General features: G+C 24.0%; 3 protein-coding genes and 1 long non-coding RNA gene across 5 annotated transcripts in view; 2 read left to right on the plus strand and 2 right to left on the minus strand.

Moving 5' to 3' along the window:
• Positions 1-658: 658 nt before the first annotated feature.
• Positions 659-2778, minus strand: LOC112591795. The gene is made up of 3 exons (XR_003114525.1): positions 2686-2778; positions 2566-2625; positions 659-934 (listed from the first exon to the last, which is right to left on the minus strand). It is a non-coding gene; the product is annotated as an uncharacterized LOC112591795 (long non-coding RNA).
• A 4219-nt stretch (positions 2779-6997) lies between these two features.
• Positions 6998-14652, minus strand: LOC112591807 (activin receptor type-2B-like). Of its 2 annotated transcripts, none has more exons than XM_025335739.1 (9): positions 14476-14652; positions 11481-11805; positions 11241-11406; positions 11042-11177; positions 8806-8968; positions 8503-8732; positions 8255-8441; positions 7920-8189; positions 6998-7846 (listed from the first exon to the last, which is right to left on the minus strand). In XM_025335739.1, exons 2-9 carry the CDS (start codon positions 11733-11735, stop codon positions 7703-7705), a joined length of 1551 nt encoding a protein of 516 aa, XP_025191524.1. In that variant the 5' UTR covers positions 11736-11805; positions 14476-14652; the 3' UTR covers positions 6998-7702. The 2 variants fall into 2 exon arrangements, with proteins under 2 accessions (XP_025191524.1, XP_025191525.1); XM_025335740.1 differs by having other exon boundaries at positions 7000-7846; positions 8806-8964; positions 11041-11177.
• Positions 14653-15068: 416 nt separating this feature from the next.
• LOC112591780 (bystin) lies at positions 15069-17453 on the plus strand. Its single transcript, XM_025335697.1, has 8 exons — positions 15069-15215; positions 15297-15369; positions 15463-15578; positions 15641-15782; positions 15979-16128; positions 16197-16423; positions 16484-16692; positions 16755-17453. The coding sequence occupies exons 1-8, from the start codon at positions 15069-15071 to the stop codon at positions 16963-16965; spliced, it is 1275 nt and encodes a 424-aa protein (XP_025191482.1). The 3' UTR covers positions 16966-17453.
• Positions 17454-18113: 660 nt separating this feature from the next.
• LOC112591802 overlaps positions 18114-19452 on the plus strand; it is a 61886-nt gene continuing 60547 nt past the window's right edge. Inside the window, exon 1 of the mRNA XM_025335731.1 lies at positions 18114-18153. The gene's annotated coding sequence lies outside the window, so the exon portion shown is untranslated. The remainder of the gene's footprint in view (positions 18154-19452) is intronic.

Here is a 19452-nt window from a genome sequence, read left to right on the forward strand (position 1 = left end):
AATTATTCAATATTCATGCATCTTAAATATCTGCAGATAAATATAATATTATCTAATATTATCTAATATTACCATTATTATTTTAAAATGAATAGGTTAGAAAACAAATTTCAGTTCAAATTTTCGTAAATTATTAATGTTTATTTCCAAAAAAATAGTTAAAAATTAGTTTTAATAGTTTTTAATAATAAATAACATTGCATTAAATCATTACAATAATTATTTAACCATCTATAAAAATGCTTATTATTAAATTATAATTTAACATTTTATGCATCTATATCAAAGTAAAGATCTAAGAATACAACTTTTAACTTGTATTCACGTTGCTTAAATGAAAATTTATTTTTGGCAAACCACTCGGTCTGTGGAATGTTTTTGCTTAATTAACTAATTAAAAATGTTAAATACAATATATGATGCAAAAATAGGAATAAAGAACGCAGTTTAAAAAATGCTATTATTTTAAAAACACCTACAACAAATTAACAAACTAGATATTATTGGGACATAAACCAGTAAAAATAATTATTAAAAATATAATCTATTTTATATAATTTAATAAATCTGATAAATCAACATAATCATCTATGCGAACTATTATGCTTTATCTACGACTCTATCTTTAATATTTATACTATTTATCAAACAACTCATTACTATAGTACCTAAAATTATTATAAATTATATGGCTAATAGGTTAGCTATGAGTTATAGTTTATAAGCTATATCTAATTATCTTACGGTTTTAACTGTTATTTTAATAGATATATATACGTAGAATGTAGATAATATGTTGAATTGGGATGAGTGTGTTCTGGATGTCGACATCTCTATATTGCAGGTTATACTCATCGTGGTTTTTTTTTTTATTGACTGACAATCAAATTAAACTTCAAAGTGATTTTTGGTAGAAAATTTGATCTAGTTGGACCTTAAACAAAATCAAATTGTATTAAAAATAAACTGTATAGGCTATACTAGATAGGTAGTATGATAAAAAAATTTTTATAGGCATAGTTTTAGCCAATAATTCATGTTTTAATATGTATATTAAAAATTAGTTCTATTAGTGGCGAAAGACTAAAATAAATCCTGGAAAAAAATCACTTTCTAATGATTTTGTTAATATACAGAGTGATTATTTTGCTACAAAACACTTATAGTTTCAATTTTTCCCAAAATTTCAGATACATATTATTTATAATTAAATAAAAATTGGATGAGTATGTTTGTTAAATCATTTGATATATACCTATATTATACATATATTTGTATTATAAGTATAAATAAATTTATATTATTTATGTCGGGATAAAATTGTTATTTAGAAAGTTTTCTTGACCTAAAAAAATTATTAACGTCTGAATCATCGTTTGTAACGTACAGCCGTATAGGTCGCATAGTACATTATTATACCAATTATTTACATATACATAACTATTACTATAGCTGGTAATGGAACAGATTCTTTTGAAAAAATTTAAAAACTGAATAAAAATAAATCACAAGTATGAAAAGTATAGATAGGATCCAACTTCCAAGTGTAAATTTGGCTATCGTAGACCTTAATGGTGTTTATTTCAATAGACAGTTTGGATTTGGACGAATTCGTAAAAATTGCAATGTATTTGAGCGACTTTTTTAAATACCCTTTAATACATTTGGCCCATTTGGGTACTAGACAGTTTTTATTAATCCATTTTCCCTCGCACACTTTATTTATTTTTGTTTAAAGATGAATAAATATAAAACTAACTTCTATACTAAAATTCATTATAATCAGTATATTTTAAATATTTTAAAAGCATATATTTAAAAACACAATATTTATATTTTAAAAAGCATAAATATACCTACCTACTGTATTATATGGGTAGGTAATATCTAGGTACCTAATAAAATCTTAATTTATTATTCTAGTATTATTCTTAGCTTTTATATAGTTATTTTTATTTTGAATAATTATACTTAAACTAAGCGATGTTCAGAAACTGATACTTTGCTATTGGAATTGAATTCTTCAATAACTTTTTCTATTTGAAACAAAGACAAATTATTAAGACGTTTTAGCCTATTGTTGTCTGCAAATAAGTTTTCAAACATTGTAAACATGCAACAATTTTTTACACAATACAAAATTTGTAGGAATTCTTAAAAGTATTTTAAAAATAGAATATATTAAAAAAAAATGTTTTCTCGTTGTTTTCCATGTATTCACATTTTTTTTTAAATCTAATATTTTCTACAGATATATATATAAGGGTATTTCAGGTATTTTTCTGTAAAAATTATATTGAAAATATTCAGTTCAATTTTTAATGGTTGCATATCTAACATAATAGGTAAGTATTAGATACATACTAATGTTAACAAAATATTTTTTACGTGATTTTCATTAATAAATCAATAAAGCAATAAAATAAAATTATATTTTCATAGAATTTGAATTTCAAGTTCAGTAGGTATATGTACATGCAACATGCTACATAATGTTATTTCTCCATGGGGTACAAGTGCACCGTAGAGCACCCTCGTAATTACGCCACTGGATTAGGTACCTACTTTATTTTCAACAATGTCTTCAACATCAATATTATTCAATATAGATATTTGTCTTTACAGCTATAAACAGAAATGATTCCGATTATTATTATTTATTTGTATAAACAAACTTATTCATACCATTTTTATAGATAGTCTCCGATATCCTCTCGGCATAGTCCAACCACAGAATAGATAAATGGCTCAACCATCATGATATCCTGCAGTGGCTGTAGTATTCTGAAAGGTTTTAATAAAACTCTAAAATTTATGTTAGTTAAAAACTTAGATCATGCTTAACTAAAATGATAAGGAGAAAAAATGGCAGAACTAACTTCAAAACTTTATGAGGTTATTTGTTTCTATAGAAACCGCAAAACTATAAATACATAAACATTGACCAAAGTAAAAATGTCTGAACTTAATAGAGCACCAGTGGATTTCTTTATAAAAGTAATAAATAATTATAATTAAGACACTATCAAAAATTAAAATATACTTGTTATAAAATTACAGATGCATAGTGCATTGATGGCTAAAAACTATAGCACTGCATTGGATTACTGCAATACAAGTAAAGTATTAAACTGTATACATTTACATATTTGGATGTTGTTTTTCATTATTTTTTTATAGTTTTGAGTTATGAACAGACAAATGAGACAATGATGACATTTCATGAACTGCTTACGAAAAAAATAGATATGAGTGAGTGACTCAGCATTATACCTACCTGTTAAAAATATTTATAAATATTCAGAGCGCACATTAGTAAATTACCATCTAACACAAATAGAATAAAATCTAATCACTTATTATGAAACTGTTATACAGTAATTATTAAAAATTTACAGTTAAAATTTAGGGAAATATTTTCAATCATCATTAATTATATATATATATATTAGTATATTACTAATATATTATTAGTAATAATATTTATTATTTATACTTTTCAACATAAAGATATATTTAATTTAATTTGATAATTTTCTTTAACATTTTGGTGTGAAATACAGATTGTATGTAAATATGCATTTGTTATTTTCAATTATTTTTATAATTTAAATGTTGATACTTGAGATTTCAACTAAGTGATTAAAATGCAATTGATTTTTTATAATATGTGCAGATGTGCTGAATAAGAAATAGACAATGCATTTTACTGTTATAACCTTTAATAGATACTAAACACATTTAAATATTTTTTGTAATTTATAGTGGATGAGAAATCAGATAACACAGATACCAGTTGTAGTGAATCTAGTTTATCGGAAAGTGAAAATGATTTGTTGTGAAAAAAATAACAAATTCGGTATTTAAATCTAATTATATTACACGCACAATTCATTTATTTACATTTGGATTATTTATACAAATAAATTTGTAAATATTTTTTCATTTTAACTATTTAAAAACTTACTTAATAGCTAGTTTATTAAATAAATATACTAATTATTTTAGGCTTTTAATGAAAAACATTATATTTGTATACAAATATTGATTTAGAAAAACTAAAACATATAATAATCAAATTTGGTTGTCTTTTTAAATGCTACAAGGACGTTGGTGAATCATTAAAAAGGTAAAACTCACAAAAATGTTAAAAAATAAAAGTTAATTGATTAAAATAATTGTTTTGCTTTCATTCATAAATTGGTATGTTTTAAAAAAAAATTAAATTGGCAAAAAACCATCCTTTAAAACAAAACCTTTAAAATATCCACACCCTGTACTGCGAAAAAAAGAGAACAAAAATTATTATAAGCTTTACATTATATTAAACACATAAACATAAATGCAAATGTACACATAAACACATAAACATACACATACACTCAATGGTACACACATAATATAATATAAACGTATCGGTATTACACATTATATAAATGTAAAAGTTTGTAATAAAATAAAGTCTGCATTATTTGAAAAATAAAAAAATTAATCACTCTTTAACAATGTTTAAAATATATACGTAAATACTTTACAATTTATTCTGTTTTTCTATATACATTATTTATGTAGTAAATTAAGTAAAAAAATTATGTGCAGATTTATTTATTTTGAATGTAAACAAACTATTGTGTATGAAGCAGCAGTCTTGGAGTTTGCTTGTAGTTGTACTAACTTATATAAAATATTTCAAAAAGGAATAAAAAAAAAAAAATAAAAATAAAAATAAATAAATAATAGTAGTAATAATTTTAATTATAAAATACAAATAAAAAAGAAGAGAGATTTATTTATAATAAAGGAACTATTTTATATAATATTAGTACCTAGATGTAAATAATTATCAATTTTACAACTATAGTCAAATGAAAACAACAAAATTAAATAACAATGACAGATACAATTTAAAATCATTATACTACTTTAATTTTAAGTAATTTAAATATGTAATTTCAAATATAAACAAGTTAATTAAATATAAATTTATAATATTTGTGTACAGGGCCGGTCCCTTTGTCCTAAATCAATTTTCTAATACAATACATTTTTAAAAGAATAATTCAATTATTTTATTTACGCTATTAAGCTTTATAGATTTTTTTTTTATATAAATTTTAGGGTTAAATACACACTTGGACTTAATGCATAAACAAATAATAATTTAAATCATGTGGAACTAAACTTTGTTCTAAAACTAATTATAATTTTACTGTACATATTTAAGTTAATTGATAAGTAACTATTAATTATTATAACTAATAGCTTGATATGATATCTTTAAATTATTATTTTTGTTATAACTTAAAAGTGAATATATATAACACTGTAAATAAATATAACAATATTTCAGTATGGAAATCATTTTTACTAAAGATTATTAAAAAAAATCAATTAAAAACGTTGACTGCTACATGCCCGCCAGCGACCCAAGTGATGTCTTTTATTGTGAAGCCATTTTGAGTCGCCGGCGACCCTAAATCATATTGTTAATGTATGCCACTTGGGTCGTTAGCTGCCCAAGTTAACATTAAAATTAAATGCATGTAATTCTTCAATGTTTGGAGATAAAAGTATTTAGATTAAACCATGGTATAGGTAAGAATTTGATTAAAAAAAAAAAAAAAACAATAAAATTTTTTTAAATGGTTTTAAAAATATCAATTTTATTAAAATTGAATAACTAAAGCTATTTTTATAAATGTAAACATTTTTGACAGACCATGTAAAAATGATATAGCCTGACATGTGCTCATATGACAAGGGTCACCAGTGGGCATGTGGCAGTTAACATGCTAAGATGTAAAAATTTATTTTAATAAATCTTAAAATAGTGTAAAATATATTTATTTTTTTTTGAATTTGGAAGCTTTATGTGACACACTGAATAAGTTCTTGAATCACCCATAGCTTCTGTTGACCGGCCCTAGTTATACAATATCTGAACATTACATAATAATATCTTAGCTATAATATTTTTCAATACCTGTGTCATTTATTTTGTTTAAATAGACATTTTAAGACTTTAAATGTAATTATACTTATTAGTATATTATATTTATATATTTTTAAAAATATAATACAGCATATTTACAGATTAAATTAAATTAAGGTAAAGTACAACATGGCAACAATAATGAAGAGTCCAAGGGAGAAATAATGAAATTGTGTTAAACAGTTACTTAGCTACAATTTATACGTAGTATAAATAAGATATAATTTAGAACATAAGAAAAAAATATTTTAATCATTAAATTTTTTTTTGTTATGTGTCACTAGTCTGTTAGTATTTTTTTAAATATAAAGACAATTTATAAATTATATTTAAGTCATCAAATTCAAAAATATTTAAAATATTCAGTAATTTGCTGTAGAAAACCACATTTAGTTTAAACTAAAAACCCCACCCATCCTAAAAAATAAGGGGCGTTTGATAAAATAAATTTTTCTTCATTCTATTAATTAATATATTTAATTCAATAAATAATATAAATTGCAACTAATTTAGGTAGTTCAAATAAAAATATTATACAATATATAAAATTGCTATGGCAAAGATAATAACACATAAGGTTTATTTTAACTATTGAAAGAAGAATTTATAGGTATTTATATTATTGATTGAGGCACCTTATATGCATTAATAATAATTATTATAGCATTTAAATTAAGTGTTCTGCTAATATAATTATATTTATAGTAACTAAAAATAAAACTTTCAATAATTACAGGGTAAATAAAATAAATTAGGACGTGAAAGTATTGTTGTTAAGTAATAATTTTTATCTTAAACATTTAGATTATGAGTTGTTACAATTATAAAATATTACTATAAACTCGTTTATTAAATACAATTAAAAACTTATTTATGACTAATATAATGTACAATATACAGATTATACTCAATGAATACCACCTTAAAATTATTGGCACATTTTTTTTTTGTTTTTTTTTTTTTTATAAGGGTGGATAACTTGAGGTAGAAGAATATAATATTATTAACTATAATGATATTATTCTAAGATACATATAGAAATGGAGAAAATCAATTTCAATAAAATATTTTGATGTATTCCATACATCGAGTATGGCACAAATAAGAAAATTTATGATAAACATTGACAACAACTAACAAAGTAAAATTGTGGTATTTCATCTTTAGCCAAGTAAACAACAGAACAACAACATCTAAAATAACTGAAAATTAAATTGTATTTATCAAAATGTATTTAATAATGTCGTATAAATCAGTATAATTTAATTCCAAAAAAATTGATTTTTTCCAATTTGCAAAATAAACAGGTATTCTAAACTATTCGTAAGTATGATCGTTGGACCATTTAAAACAAATTATGAAAATTAAATACCTAAAAAAATTTAAGTAGTAAGTGTTTTTGTTCTTGGAGAATCTCTCCCAATAATGTTTTATATATGATTAATCATAACATAACTTCAATAAGGTTACCTTTCTATAATTATAGAAAATATTGTCACTGAACATGGAATTCATAATATGTTAGTTAAAAAAATAAAACACTATTGGGTGGTAGAGGTTGGGTATTCACTTACTACTTATATACATCAACAACTTATTAGGGAGCTTACAAAGTTACTTAGTTAACTTACATAAAAGGAAACACCAAAGTCTTCTCCTGCAGAAGCTAGGTTGTTGATGAATATTATGCTATAGTACAAATACAATAATTTATGGTGATAACATTGTTACTGCTGTTCCATTATATTGGCGACATTGCCATGTAATGCGTTCCATTACACACGATGCTGATAATCTAGCTTCAGCATCATGATCCCAACATTCTTCCATTGTATCACATAGAGCTATTAAACCCTAAAAATAATTTTAAAAATGCCATTTATTAATAGATGCAATATTTTAAAATATTTTTTTATTAATTTCTTACTGGATGTGATTTCCAACTATCTTTAAAAGCAGGTCTTAGTTTTTTATGTACAACACATTCTTGCATGTCTTCCAAGGATGGATGTTGTCCAACTTCTTCTTCAAAAGGTAACCTATAATCTGGTATAGCTCCTTGTTGTGCTGTACATCTAGTTGCTAATTCCCATAAAACTAATCCACATGCATACATGTCAATTCTTAAAAATGCATCTCTTGAAAAATTGATCGCTCCTTCTAGTACTTCTGGTGCCATATATCTTCTTGTGCCAACCTAAACAATAAATAAATATTTAACTAATCCCTTCTTGTTTAAGACAATAAATAATAAGTATTTACCTGACCGTGTGTATCACCACACGATTTTCCTGGTTGAAAAACTAAAGCAAGACCAAAATCAGCAATACATGCAGTTAAATCATGTTTTAGTAGAACATTGTTGCTTTTAAAATCTCTATGAGCAATGGCTGGTTTATATTGATCTGAACGTTCTGATGGTATTTCTTCATGTAAATGCATCAAACCTCTGAAACAAAAAAGTGAATAACAAACCTGGATATATTAAACAAACTACTTAATATTATTACCTTGCCATAGATTGAGCAATATGGCAGAGCTGGTCCCAAGTTAATATGTTAGATTTTAAGTAGTCACATAATGATCCATATTCATGGTAAGCAGTAATCAACCAATATTCATTTTTGGCACCTTCAATAACACTAGCATGTTTTTCAGCTCCAATGAAAGATAGTATATTGTCATGTTGCATGTGTGGTAATTGATAAATGTCTTGTTCTACTAACCATGAGTTTTTATCCTTAAATTAAAATAACATATACAAATTAAAAAAAAAAAAAAAAAAAAATAGAAATAAAAATAAAAATTATTACTTGAGGAGGAAATATTTTAACAGCTACTGTATCTTTCTTATGAAGAGCTTTCCATACTGCACCATAACGACCTCTTGCCTTAACTTCAACTAATTGTATTGGGCGATTGCTGAGTATAGGAGAACAATTCCCTAAGTGAGAGCTATCTGATGATGGAACCCAAATACATAGAAAAAAATTTGTTATAACAGAAAATTAAACAAAAATAAATCAACAATTTATGTAATTTATATTGTTACAGCTTAACTCACCCACTAAAGATTTAAATTCCAAAGTAAAGACAAAAAAAGAAAAAAAAACAATTGTAAATTACAATATATTTTTTTTTTATTATACATGAATTGGGGAATAGGAATAATTATACAGAAGGTATAAATGGATTAACTATCAAGTAATTAATACAATGTTATTATTACTAATAAAACATTTTTAAGTTTGAAAACAATTTTGAATTTTAGATTCTGAGAAGAGAGATGAATGTAATGATTTTTACAATAGTATTTTTTTCAGTCAAGTGGATCTAATATATACTTTGGGGACCAAAAGTAAATTACAAGTACAAATAATAAAAGCCAGTTTTAAAACCAGTACTAAAAAAAAAAATAAAATAAAACAAAAATATCAATGTAAATTTAATTTTTGACAAAATTAATTTTGTTTTTATGGTATAACTTAAAAACAAAAAATTGTAGATACTTGATATTTTCACTGAAAGAGTTTATATTACAATTTTAAATTTAAGATATAATTTTTAATTTATTTTGAATTTTTTGACCTATTTAAAGGAGTGAGAAATAATCAATTTTTTTTTTGTATAGTTGATGATAAAAAATTATTTGCTATTAAAAACCATATTGTGAAATACACATACTTGATGTATCATAGAATTCAATTTTAATACATGCAAATAGTGATTTAATAGACACTTAATATATAGCAAAGCAGTACCCAATGCTTCTAACTTTTTAAATATTAAATTATAATTCTTTTTAATGTAATAAATGTATAAAAAATAATTTTAATATTATCCCACCATTTGCCTCCTAAGATTTGAAGTAAATTTGATTAGTTATGGAATAATTTAAATTAAATTGTTCAGAAAACCTAAAATTTAAGAAAAAGTTTGCTATTTTTATTTTGGGATTTAATTAAATTAAATTAAAAATATACTTAAAATGAAAGTTGTGTACTAATTGATTTATTCATGTATACTTCAGAGCTAATAGAAATTCTTATCAAGTTAATGGTTTAATTTTCCATTTTTTATTTGTTTTATAATCTAAAATATAATACATACAAATTAATGCATAACCTACTTACAAAATAATAATTTATTTATAGCTATAACATTAAATTACAGATGAAGAATATCAATATGTTAGAAGGCGCGTGGTGAATGCGGTGCTCTTGATGAGCATTTTAGCCATTATGGGCTTAGTTTAATTTTTAAATGTTCGATATTACTCATACCTTAGGCCAGGGGTGGACAACTGGCGGCCCGCAAACCTTTTTTATCTGGCCCGCGTTTACGATCAAATTACATCATATAATTTTTAAGTCGATTGTCTATAGTATAGAAATTGTCTTACAGATGAAAAATTAGGCCACCTACTTCATGTTTCCTCTTCCAAAATAGAAGTTGATTTTGCTGTGTTATCATTAGCAGTCACATGTCCTCAAAATTCACATTAAACAAATACTAATAGTATTATTTATATTTAATTATTTTAAATAACCTTTTCACTGTTAATATTCACATTATAAACAAAATAAATGCTGAATTTTAATTTTCTAAAAAATTGGCCTTCTAATAACTTTCAGTTGCCCATCCCTGCCTTAGGCCAATATATTTAATAATATTTCTATAAATAAATCAAACATTTTTATTATCAATTGTTGAAATAACAATCGCGATAATTTGCTAGTTCCGGTATAGTGAATCAGGTAAGGTATCAGAAAATGACATAGATTAAAAATGTATTTCTGTTTTTAACTACAAGTGTTTTTTTTAATTTTTAATTCCAAGTTTAATATTTTATATGATTCACATACCTGCAGCAATAAATGTTTGATTTACAAAAAAATTGTTATTATACTCAAAACACAACAGGTGAGCTCATACATGTTAAATTGTGATATAAATAAGAACGCGCCTTTTGATGAGTTAATGTAATTTTTTTTCATCTATATAATTGAAGAAATATTCAATAATTCAATAAAAATGTATTTACTTACATGAGAAAATTGAGGTATTTTCCTTCGTTTATAAACCCAATAAACAAATAAAAACATACTTGCTACAGCTACCAAAGGTATGGTAGAAAACACTATGGTATGTATTAATTCATTATCATCACGTATAGGTTTTGCAGCTAAAATAAAAAGTGTATTTATTGTTAAATTGTTTATTTTAATGATCTATGTGTATTATTTACATGTTGTCTCTATTCGAGGAGTTGTTGGAACAGGGTCCCAAAGAATTTCAGAGTTACAATAATCTCCTTCACAACAACAGAACAGTAAGCCATTAGGTTTGATTTCTTCTTTTTTTTCTATGCATTGCTTTTGACCAAGGCATTCGACATTATTTAAAAAACAACCCTAAAAATTGTTATTACAATTAAAATATGATTTATTAACTTAAACACAAATTTATAAAAATTAAGTGATATTACCTTAAGCTTAATTTCTAATTTATTTGTCTTAGTATTATTTGACCAAACTGCATAACAATATGACGGCTTATCATTTTCTCCGGTTTTACAACTTTGGATAGCACTTACACAATCTTCTTCACTGCGAGAATTGTTACAAGTAGTTTCATTGTAATAATGGCATTTAGTTTCTTCATATTTTTTGCGGCTAGCACAATTACATATAGTTAAAAGGAATAAAATACTACATATCCATATCCATAATTTTTGTTCCATTGTTTCCTTCAATAATTTTTAGTTATGGTTTTTAAATTTACTTTCACTTAAAAATTGAAATCTCCATATTCTGAAAACATATTATTAAAAAAATTAAATACATTTTTTTTTTAAAATGTATTATCATAATTTTCATAATATAAAGTTTAAAAGTAGTTTACATGATTATTTCTTTTAAGCTAATAACTTGTGTTATATAAATACATTTATATAACAAGGAATGAAAATATTTATAAAAACTTGGAAAATTATAATAAAAACGAAAAGAGTTTTGAGAAAATCTATAGAAGAATGCAATATTCAAATATTGGGTAAAGCACTAGTTAGCCTAAGAGGAATTTAGAAATTTATAGTTAAAAATAATTTTATTTTAAATGAGATTAGTAATAAAAGTGCTTATGCATTTTGAACTACATTAGCTAATTGTAATCTGCTTATCTAGTTTTCAGATATAACTACTATGTGGGAAAATTTATTTATTTTACCTACCTCTAAATTTACATTTAAAATTCTTACTCGTTTTTCTTGAAACCCAGTCTTTTTTTTTTAATTATACTAAGTTATGTTTTAAATGAACCACTATTCACTTTCTTTGCATTGTATGTATATTTTACATAGCCAATTCTGACCCATATTTTTCATTTTGTAAATGTTAAATATATTTTAACATATTTTGTTACTCAAATTTTTAAGACAGTTCTCATTTGGAGTAAATTTGGCTAGGTCTAAATTTAACTCTTTCTGATGGAATTGAATTAAGTATGATAAAAATTAATTTGTTTAAAATTATTCTATCCAAAAGTTTCAAACACACATTAAGTAATATTATTGGGAAAGTTTTCTAAGTAATAGTTTGATTTTAAAAATCAAATATGGCAATTATTTTAAATTGTTTTTAAACTTTGGAGGAATCTTGATTGTAGGTGTAAAATTTAGATAGCTTTCTTGGTATTTTAATAGATAATATTTAATATGACTACAATTATTAAATATTGTTGGATATTTCTTATTTTTATTAATTATTGATTTTTTCTTTTATTCAAATGTTTTAATTGTAAATTAGAAGGCAAAGACCATATTGAATTATTAAAGTAAAATAAATGTAAGATTAACTGTATTAGGTTAATTAAGTTAATAGTTAATAAAGATAACTTACAGATTAAAATTATAAGAATCAAGTTGTTCAGATTAAGATTTATATATTATTGTAAATCTTAATATGATGTTTCAGTGTGTCTAGTTTGTACATGTACGAATGAGCTTTTACGTTGCTCGACAACCTTTAAATACCAAAATTGGCAATGATTATTTTCGATTGTATAATATAATTGCTTTCGTTGCCATAATCTAATAATGAAGGTAGCAGCTAGTGATTGTTTCAGTAGTATGCAAACTAGCCAGACAATTAGTATTTTAATTTATAAAATTAATGATAGGTATTTTATGAAGAAATTGGAAATTATTTTTTTCTTCTTAATAATATTATATTTAAAATGGAACTAAAGAATAATATAGTAGTATATATAAATAAAAATATCATGAATAATCCAATCTAAAAAAAAAATAGACAATGATTGATTAGTCTCATTTAGATATGACCATTATGGTTTTATATATGCTGTCATACTTATATTTGGTTGCATAAAATTTAATCTTTTAAATTTATCAATTTATTTTCTTTAAAATGTAAACTTTTTAACAGTTAATATTTATCATTAAACTAATAACTTATAGTTTATACGTAAATATTAGGTTATAAAAAATTAACTTACATCTAAAAATCCAGTTTCATATGTCTTTAATGGTTATTATTTTTTTTTTGTGTATTTAGTTGCTCTTTGAATTATATTTAAATAGATCAGAATCATTTTTTAGTTTCAGAAAAAGTATGTTTCTTTTATAGATGCATTACTAGAAATAGATAACCTACCTTGTTTAATAAAGCCTAAAGTACATGAACTGTAAATAAGTTTTAAATTGTTATTAAATCATTGATTTTGAAATTTTGTTGAAACAATTAACAACAAGTGTACTATATAACTATACAATTTATCAATTTGTGAACATAAAGTGATTGGCATCTATTATGGACTTAGGTAGGTTCTATACAGTCGTATGTAGTAGTTATGATAAACTTTAAAAATAATAAGTAGTATTGACTCTTATTGACTTAAAATGTCTTAAAATTAAATTAAAAACTTTAATTATATCTGATAATTTAATTTGATAAGAATATTTTAAAATGTTGATTATTATTTAATAAATTCAGTTATAAGTATATAAATTAAAGTAAAAATTGATAAAATTGCAAGTTAAATTTTAATACATATTTGATTTAACTTAAGTAAAGACTTAAGATATTATACAATGAACATTTAAGTTCTAATTAAACAATTGATAAGATAAACACCTAAAAATCATTATATTGTGTTTTAGTACTTATATTAACTTTAAATAATAAACAATATCTGTGTTTTTTAGTTGAAAGAAATACATGAGAAGTTAACAGATTTTATGGAAAAATGTATTTTAACGTAATAACAGACATGCAGAATTTAATTGTAAACTTTAAAAGGGGTAACTTGACAATAAATTTACAAAACAATACAATAATTTAACATAGTAGGAACTTAATAGTATTACTCGAAAACGTCTTATAATTGGTCGGAATAACCTTTAAGTAAATTAAGCATTATATTGTTTATAGACACTGGAGCTTAGATATTAAATTTTTACTCACCGAGATGACATAAGATGGAATTATGACGATTTTATTGCACTCCTTGGATTAGAAACGCTCAGCTGAGTCGACATCATACCCTATGCGAAATGTATTAACGCATGTTAAAAAATAAAAGTAAGCTCAAAATACACTTATATTACAAACAAATATCTATGCGATAATAATATTAATAACAAGAATATTTAGTGATTTTTTCACAACAAAAACAATATGGACGACCCAATAAAAAAAAAAAAGGATTATACACGCAGAAACAGTGTGACCAAATATAATATATTGTAAACAATTTGATAAATTATTGAACTTAAATTTTATCATTTAATAATGTAAAAACTAAAAACAAATTTTTTAAACTGTACATCATTCAAATAAGTTATGAATTTAAAAAAATCGAATATATAGCGTATATATTAGAGTTTAAATTTGAAGAATTTTCATCCCGATACCGATTGATCATCCTACCGTGATAACAAAATATTTTCAATTTTGATTGTTGTTATTAAAATTTATAATTGATAAGGATTACATTTTTTACACGTGACTATTTGAAAATTTTATTTTTTTACAAAGTTAATTAAAATTTAAAGAAAATGGGAAAGACAAAGAAAAAGAATTTAAGAAGCGGAGTAGACAATATAAAGCCATATCCTAATTTGGCTGATCAGATCGTTGGTGATCGGGTAGTGTCTAAAAAGAAAGAACCAAAGATACGATTACGTCAGGATGAAAATGAAGAGGTAATGATTTAAAAGATTCATACAGTGTAATTGTATAAATGTTTAATTTTTAATTTATTATTGAATAATTTTATATCTTAGGTTATTGGTTCACAATTATCCAGGCGTATATTGGACCAAGTAAGAGAACAAAAGCAAGAAATAACTGATAGTGGTAAGTTGAATAACAATATTGGAAATAATTTCTTAATTATTGGATTGTATGTACAAAATATAATTTTTTTATCTATGTCTCATTCTATTTTAGAGGGTACAGATAAAAATCTACTCACATCATTAGGCTCAGGATCTGATTCAGAGGAAGATGAAGAAGATAAACCTATATTTGGTGAAGGAGAATATGAAGATTATTATGAACAACTGGTTAATAAAATAAAAATAAAGGTGAAATGCTTTTATATTTTATGTATTTTATATTTTTAAAGGAAATCAATGCAGATGATGAAAAAGCTCTAGAAATGTTTATGTCTAAAAAACCTGATGTTCGAGTAACTTTAACTGATATGATCATGGAAAAAATTACTGAAAAACAAACCGAAATACAAACTCAATTTACAGATGCTGAAAGTAAGCTTTTATTTACTTTTTTAAGTCGTCTTACTTTATTTTTTAATTAATTAACTAAAGACTAGGATGAAATCATATACCTTTGATTATTCTTTAAATTATATAATATTTAAATAGTAGCTAAATTGACATTAATTTAAAATTAAAAATATGTTCTAATAATTAATATTTTTGTATTATTGAATAAAATGTACAGGTGTTCAATTGCAAGATTTGGATCCACGTGTAATACAGATGTATAAGGGTGTTAGACAAGTATTAAGCACATATCGAAGTGGCAAATTACCTAAAGCATTCAAATTGATTCCAAAGTTGCGGAATTGGGAACAAATTTTGTTTATAACTGGTTAGTAATACTTGAATTAGTTGGCTTTAATATAATTATTCATTTTCCTGTTTTTTTTTTTTATTTAGATCCTTCTACATGGAGTGCAGCTGCAATGTACCAGGGTATTCGTATATTTGCATCTAATTTAAAGGAAAATATGGCTCAAAGATTTTACAATCTTGTTTTGCTACCTAGAGTTAGAGATGATATAGATGAATATAAAAAATTAAATTTTCATCTTTATCAAGCATTGAAAAAAGCTTTGTTCAAGCCTGGAGCTTTTATGAAAGGAATACTTATTCCTTTGTGCGAAGTAGGTTTGATGGTAACATTTCAAAATTCTGTTGTTTATAAATATTTTTTTTTCTTTTAGACTGGTACTTGTACTTTACGAGAGGCGATTATTATTGGATCTGTTATAGGCAAAAATTCTATTCCTATGTTACATTCAGCAGCAGCTATTTTGAAATTAGCTGAGATGGAGTATAATGGAGCTACATCTATATTTCTTAGAATACTTTTTGATAAAAAGTATGCCCTTCCTTATAGGGTTATAGATGCAGTTGTTTTTCATTTTCTCAGGTATAATAATATAGAAATGTCTTTATTTTTATGATTACTAAAATAACTATTTTATGTATTAGATTTGAGCATGATGATAGAGAATTACCTGTTTTGTGGCATCAATCATTATTGACTTTTGTTCAACGCTATAAGACAGATATAAGTTCTGAACAGAAAAAAGCATTGTTAAAGTTACTCAGAACAAAATCACATCATACTATTACACCAGATATACGCCGTGAATTAGAAAACTCCTCGTGTAGAGATATAGAAATGCCTGAACCCATGTAATAAGCTTATATTGATATAAAAACTAATATCCTTGTGTATAATATACATATTATTATGTTGATTAATTGATTGTTTTTTTTGTATTAAACATTTGGATAGATTTCTAAATGTACACTTATTTTTGTACAAATCTGGATTATTAATAAAACTAATAATTAGGACAATTTTAAAGAAATTGAACAATACTCTGTAGTCAGTCTGTACCACAAAAAACTGCAATTCTACTATACATCCAAATAATGGAATTCTTACTCCACTGTTGTATGTGGCATATGCCAGCTAGTTAAACGTTTAAATTGCATAATATTTGGCCAATGAAGCAAATGAGCTGAGGCAGCACTTTGTTAAATAATATTTTAGGATGTAAGCACCACAGTAGAGGGACAGTGCGAGTTTCGAGTGAGAGACGGCACATGTTGTGTTTAGATTTTTAGAGACGAGTATATTTGTGTGTTTGTTTTATTATTAATAAAGATTTTCAAAATAGAGTTAATTGTTTATCAATCTTTTGTGTACCATCGAGAGATAGGTATACTAAACCACCAAACAGTTACTATCATGTGACTGGTTGTGGATGATGTGCACAGTATGACGTGTTTTGGTTACCGTCATACAGTGGTCTCTCATGGAATAGAGTACAGTAATCTAAATGATTACATAAGTTATTAATTACATTCATGTGATTGATATAAACTAAGATGTATATAATAATATGTAATTATAACTATTATTTAAAATTTTATATTACAATGTTCACTATACTATTTTACTATTTATTTGTTGTAAAATTGTTTATGTATAATATATTATATTAAAAAGGACATCACTTCCACACACATATTCTCAGTCTTGCAAACATAGATACAGCATGGACAATTTGCATTTAATAGTACCCATTATGTATTATTAGCTTTAATATTGAAGTGAATTTTCCTTTTATTAGAGTTAAAGGTTAGAACTTATCAGTGTTAGTGTTGGATTTTTTTCAATAATTTCATTTTTAAACTAGATATGAGCATTTTCAATTTATAATTCTTTAAGATACTCATATCTTGTTTAAAAATCCAATGTTCCATCAGTAATAATTTTTTAACCTTTTAATTTGATGCTTGGTAAATTCACTATTCTATATTTTATTATGTATTAAATTTCTATTAGTAATTTAAATGTCTAGAAGTACACCGTTCGGTAAGTTCAACTAATTTTACTAAAAACAAAATGCATATTTTATAATAATACTAGCTGTTACTTATACGTCAATACTGACATAATGTACCATAGATAATAGATCGATATGAATAGGATTAGGATTGTCGTAGGTAAAGTCATCTAAATATTTTTTAAATTAATTTTGTAAAGTAAATAATAATGTATAAGTTTCAAATGTCTTTGACTGATATTATTTTAAATTATTAAGCTGACCAAAATTAGTAAAATCGCTATAATTCATTAGAATATTCAATATATTTTAAATGTGTATACCTTTTTAAAGGTAAGTTCTGAAAAACTACATTCAATTGTTAAGGGTTGGTCATTCAAATTGAAAGTTGTATATATCTTCAACTAACAAATATTCGTGGTTTTATCGAATTTTGTTAAAATTTGAACTTAAAATGCATTTAAAAAAATAATAGTAGGTAGGTATTTATTTTTTATTTTTTTATTATCTACGGTTATTCGTTTTTAATAATTACACCAAAATTAAAATCGATTTTGTGGAAATAGGTAGATTTTTGGTAACATTATAGATTCTGAGTAGAACGATGAATGTATTTTTCCCCTGATTATTTGGAAAAAATCTTGGAAATATATACCAATATAAATAAAACCTAAACTCAAAAACAATGTATGTATTATAAAATATATGTTATAAGCAAGGCTAGGAGCTAGGATTTATATGTATTGTCATGTTTTTTTTGTGACTTTTGATTACTGCTTTTGTTTATGTTGTCCAAAAATCATATTAGATACGTTGAAACAAATAGGGATTATATTTTATGTTGCATATTTTTGAATATTTTGAATAAAATGCATAGATAGCATTGTATATTTAAATATAAATACATAAAATTCATGTTTTATAGTTTATTTTAAACATCTATGGATGACAAGAGAATAAAATAAAATATTACCTATTCAAAAAATACCCAATAAGTGTTTAATTTATTATAGGTACCTATAGTAGAGTCAGTAAATTAATTTATATTTATCTTAATCGTCATATTATAAACGTACAACTGTAATAGTTGATTAGATTTTAAATTTAAGATAACTCTACAACTACACTACTTATAGTAAAATTAGTACGTATGCGTTTTGATTTTTAATAGCCGTCATTGTGTATCGTGTGTTGTGTTATTTGGTGTTTGTGAATCAAATGCATTTTGACCTTTGACAGTATTTCAAAGAATTTTTGTCTACAGTTTTTAAAACCAAAAGATATATTATTTTTTAGTATTTTTAATCAAAGTATCATATTTTTACATA

This window comes from Melanaphis sacchari, unplaced genomic scaffold (genome assembly GCF_002803265.2).
Source record: "Melanaphis sacchari strain LSU unplaced genomic scaffold, SCAv2.0 Contig1439_pilon_pilon, whole genome shotgun sequence".
Lineage (NCBI taxonomy): Eukaryota > Metazoa > Arthropoda > Insecta > Hemiptera > Aphididae > Melanaphis > Melanaphis sacchari.

What these genes read in the sequence shown, in the direction of transcription:
- LOC112591807 (XM_025335739.1), bottom strand. Translation starts at nt 11,735, where the DNA reads ATGGAACAAAAATTATGGATATGGATATGTAGTATTTTATTCCTTTTA. An exon ending in TCCTCGAATAGAGACAACAT is followed by an intron (nt 11,178 to 11,240) that starts GTAAATAATACA and finishes TTTTTATTTTAG; the next exon opens with CTGCAAAACCTATACGTGAT. An exon ending in TTAAAATATTTCCTCCTCAA is followed by an intron (nt 8,733 to 8,805) that starts GTAATAATTTTT and finishes TTTTAATTTAAG; the next exon opens with GATAAAAACTCATGGTTAGT.
- LOC112591780 (XM_025335697.1), top strand. Translation starts at nt 15,069, where the DNA reads ATGGGAAAGACAAAGAAAAAGAATTTAAGAAGCGGAGTAGACAATATA. An exon ending in GCAAGAAATAACTGATAGTG is followed by an intron (nt 15,370 to 15,462) that starts GTAAGTTGAATA and finishes ATTCTATTTTAG; the next exon opens with AGGGTACAGATAAAAATCTA. An exon ending in TACTTATTCCTTTGTGCGAA is followed by an intron (nt 16,424 to 16,483) that starts GTAGGTTTGATG and finishes TTTTTCTTTTAG; the next exon opens with ACTGGTACTTGTACTTTACG.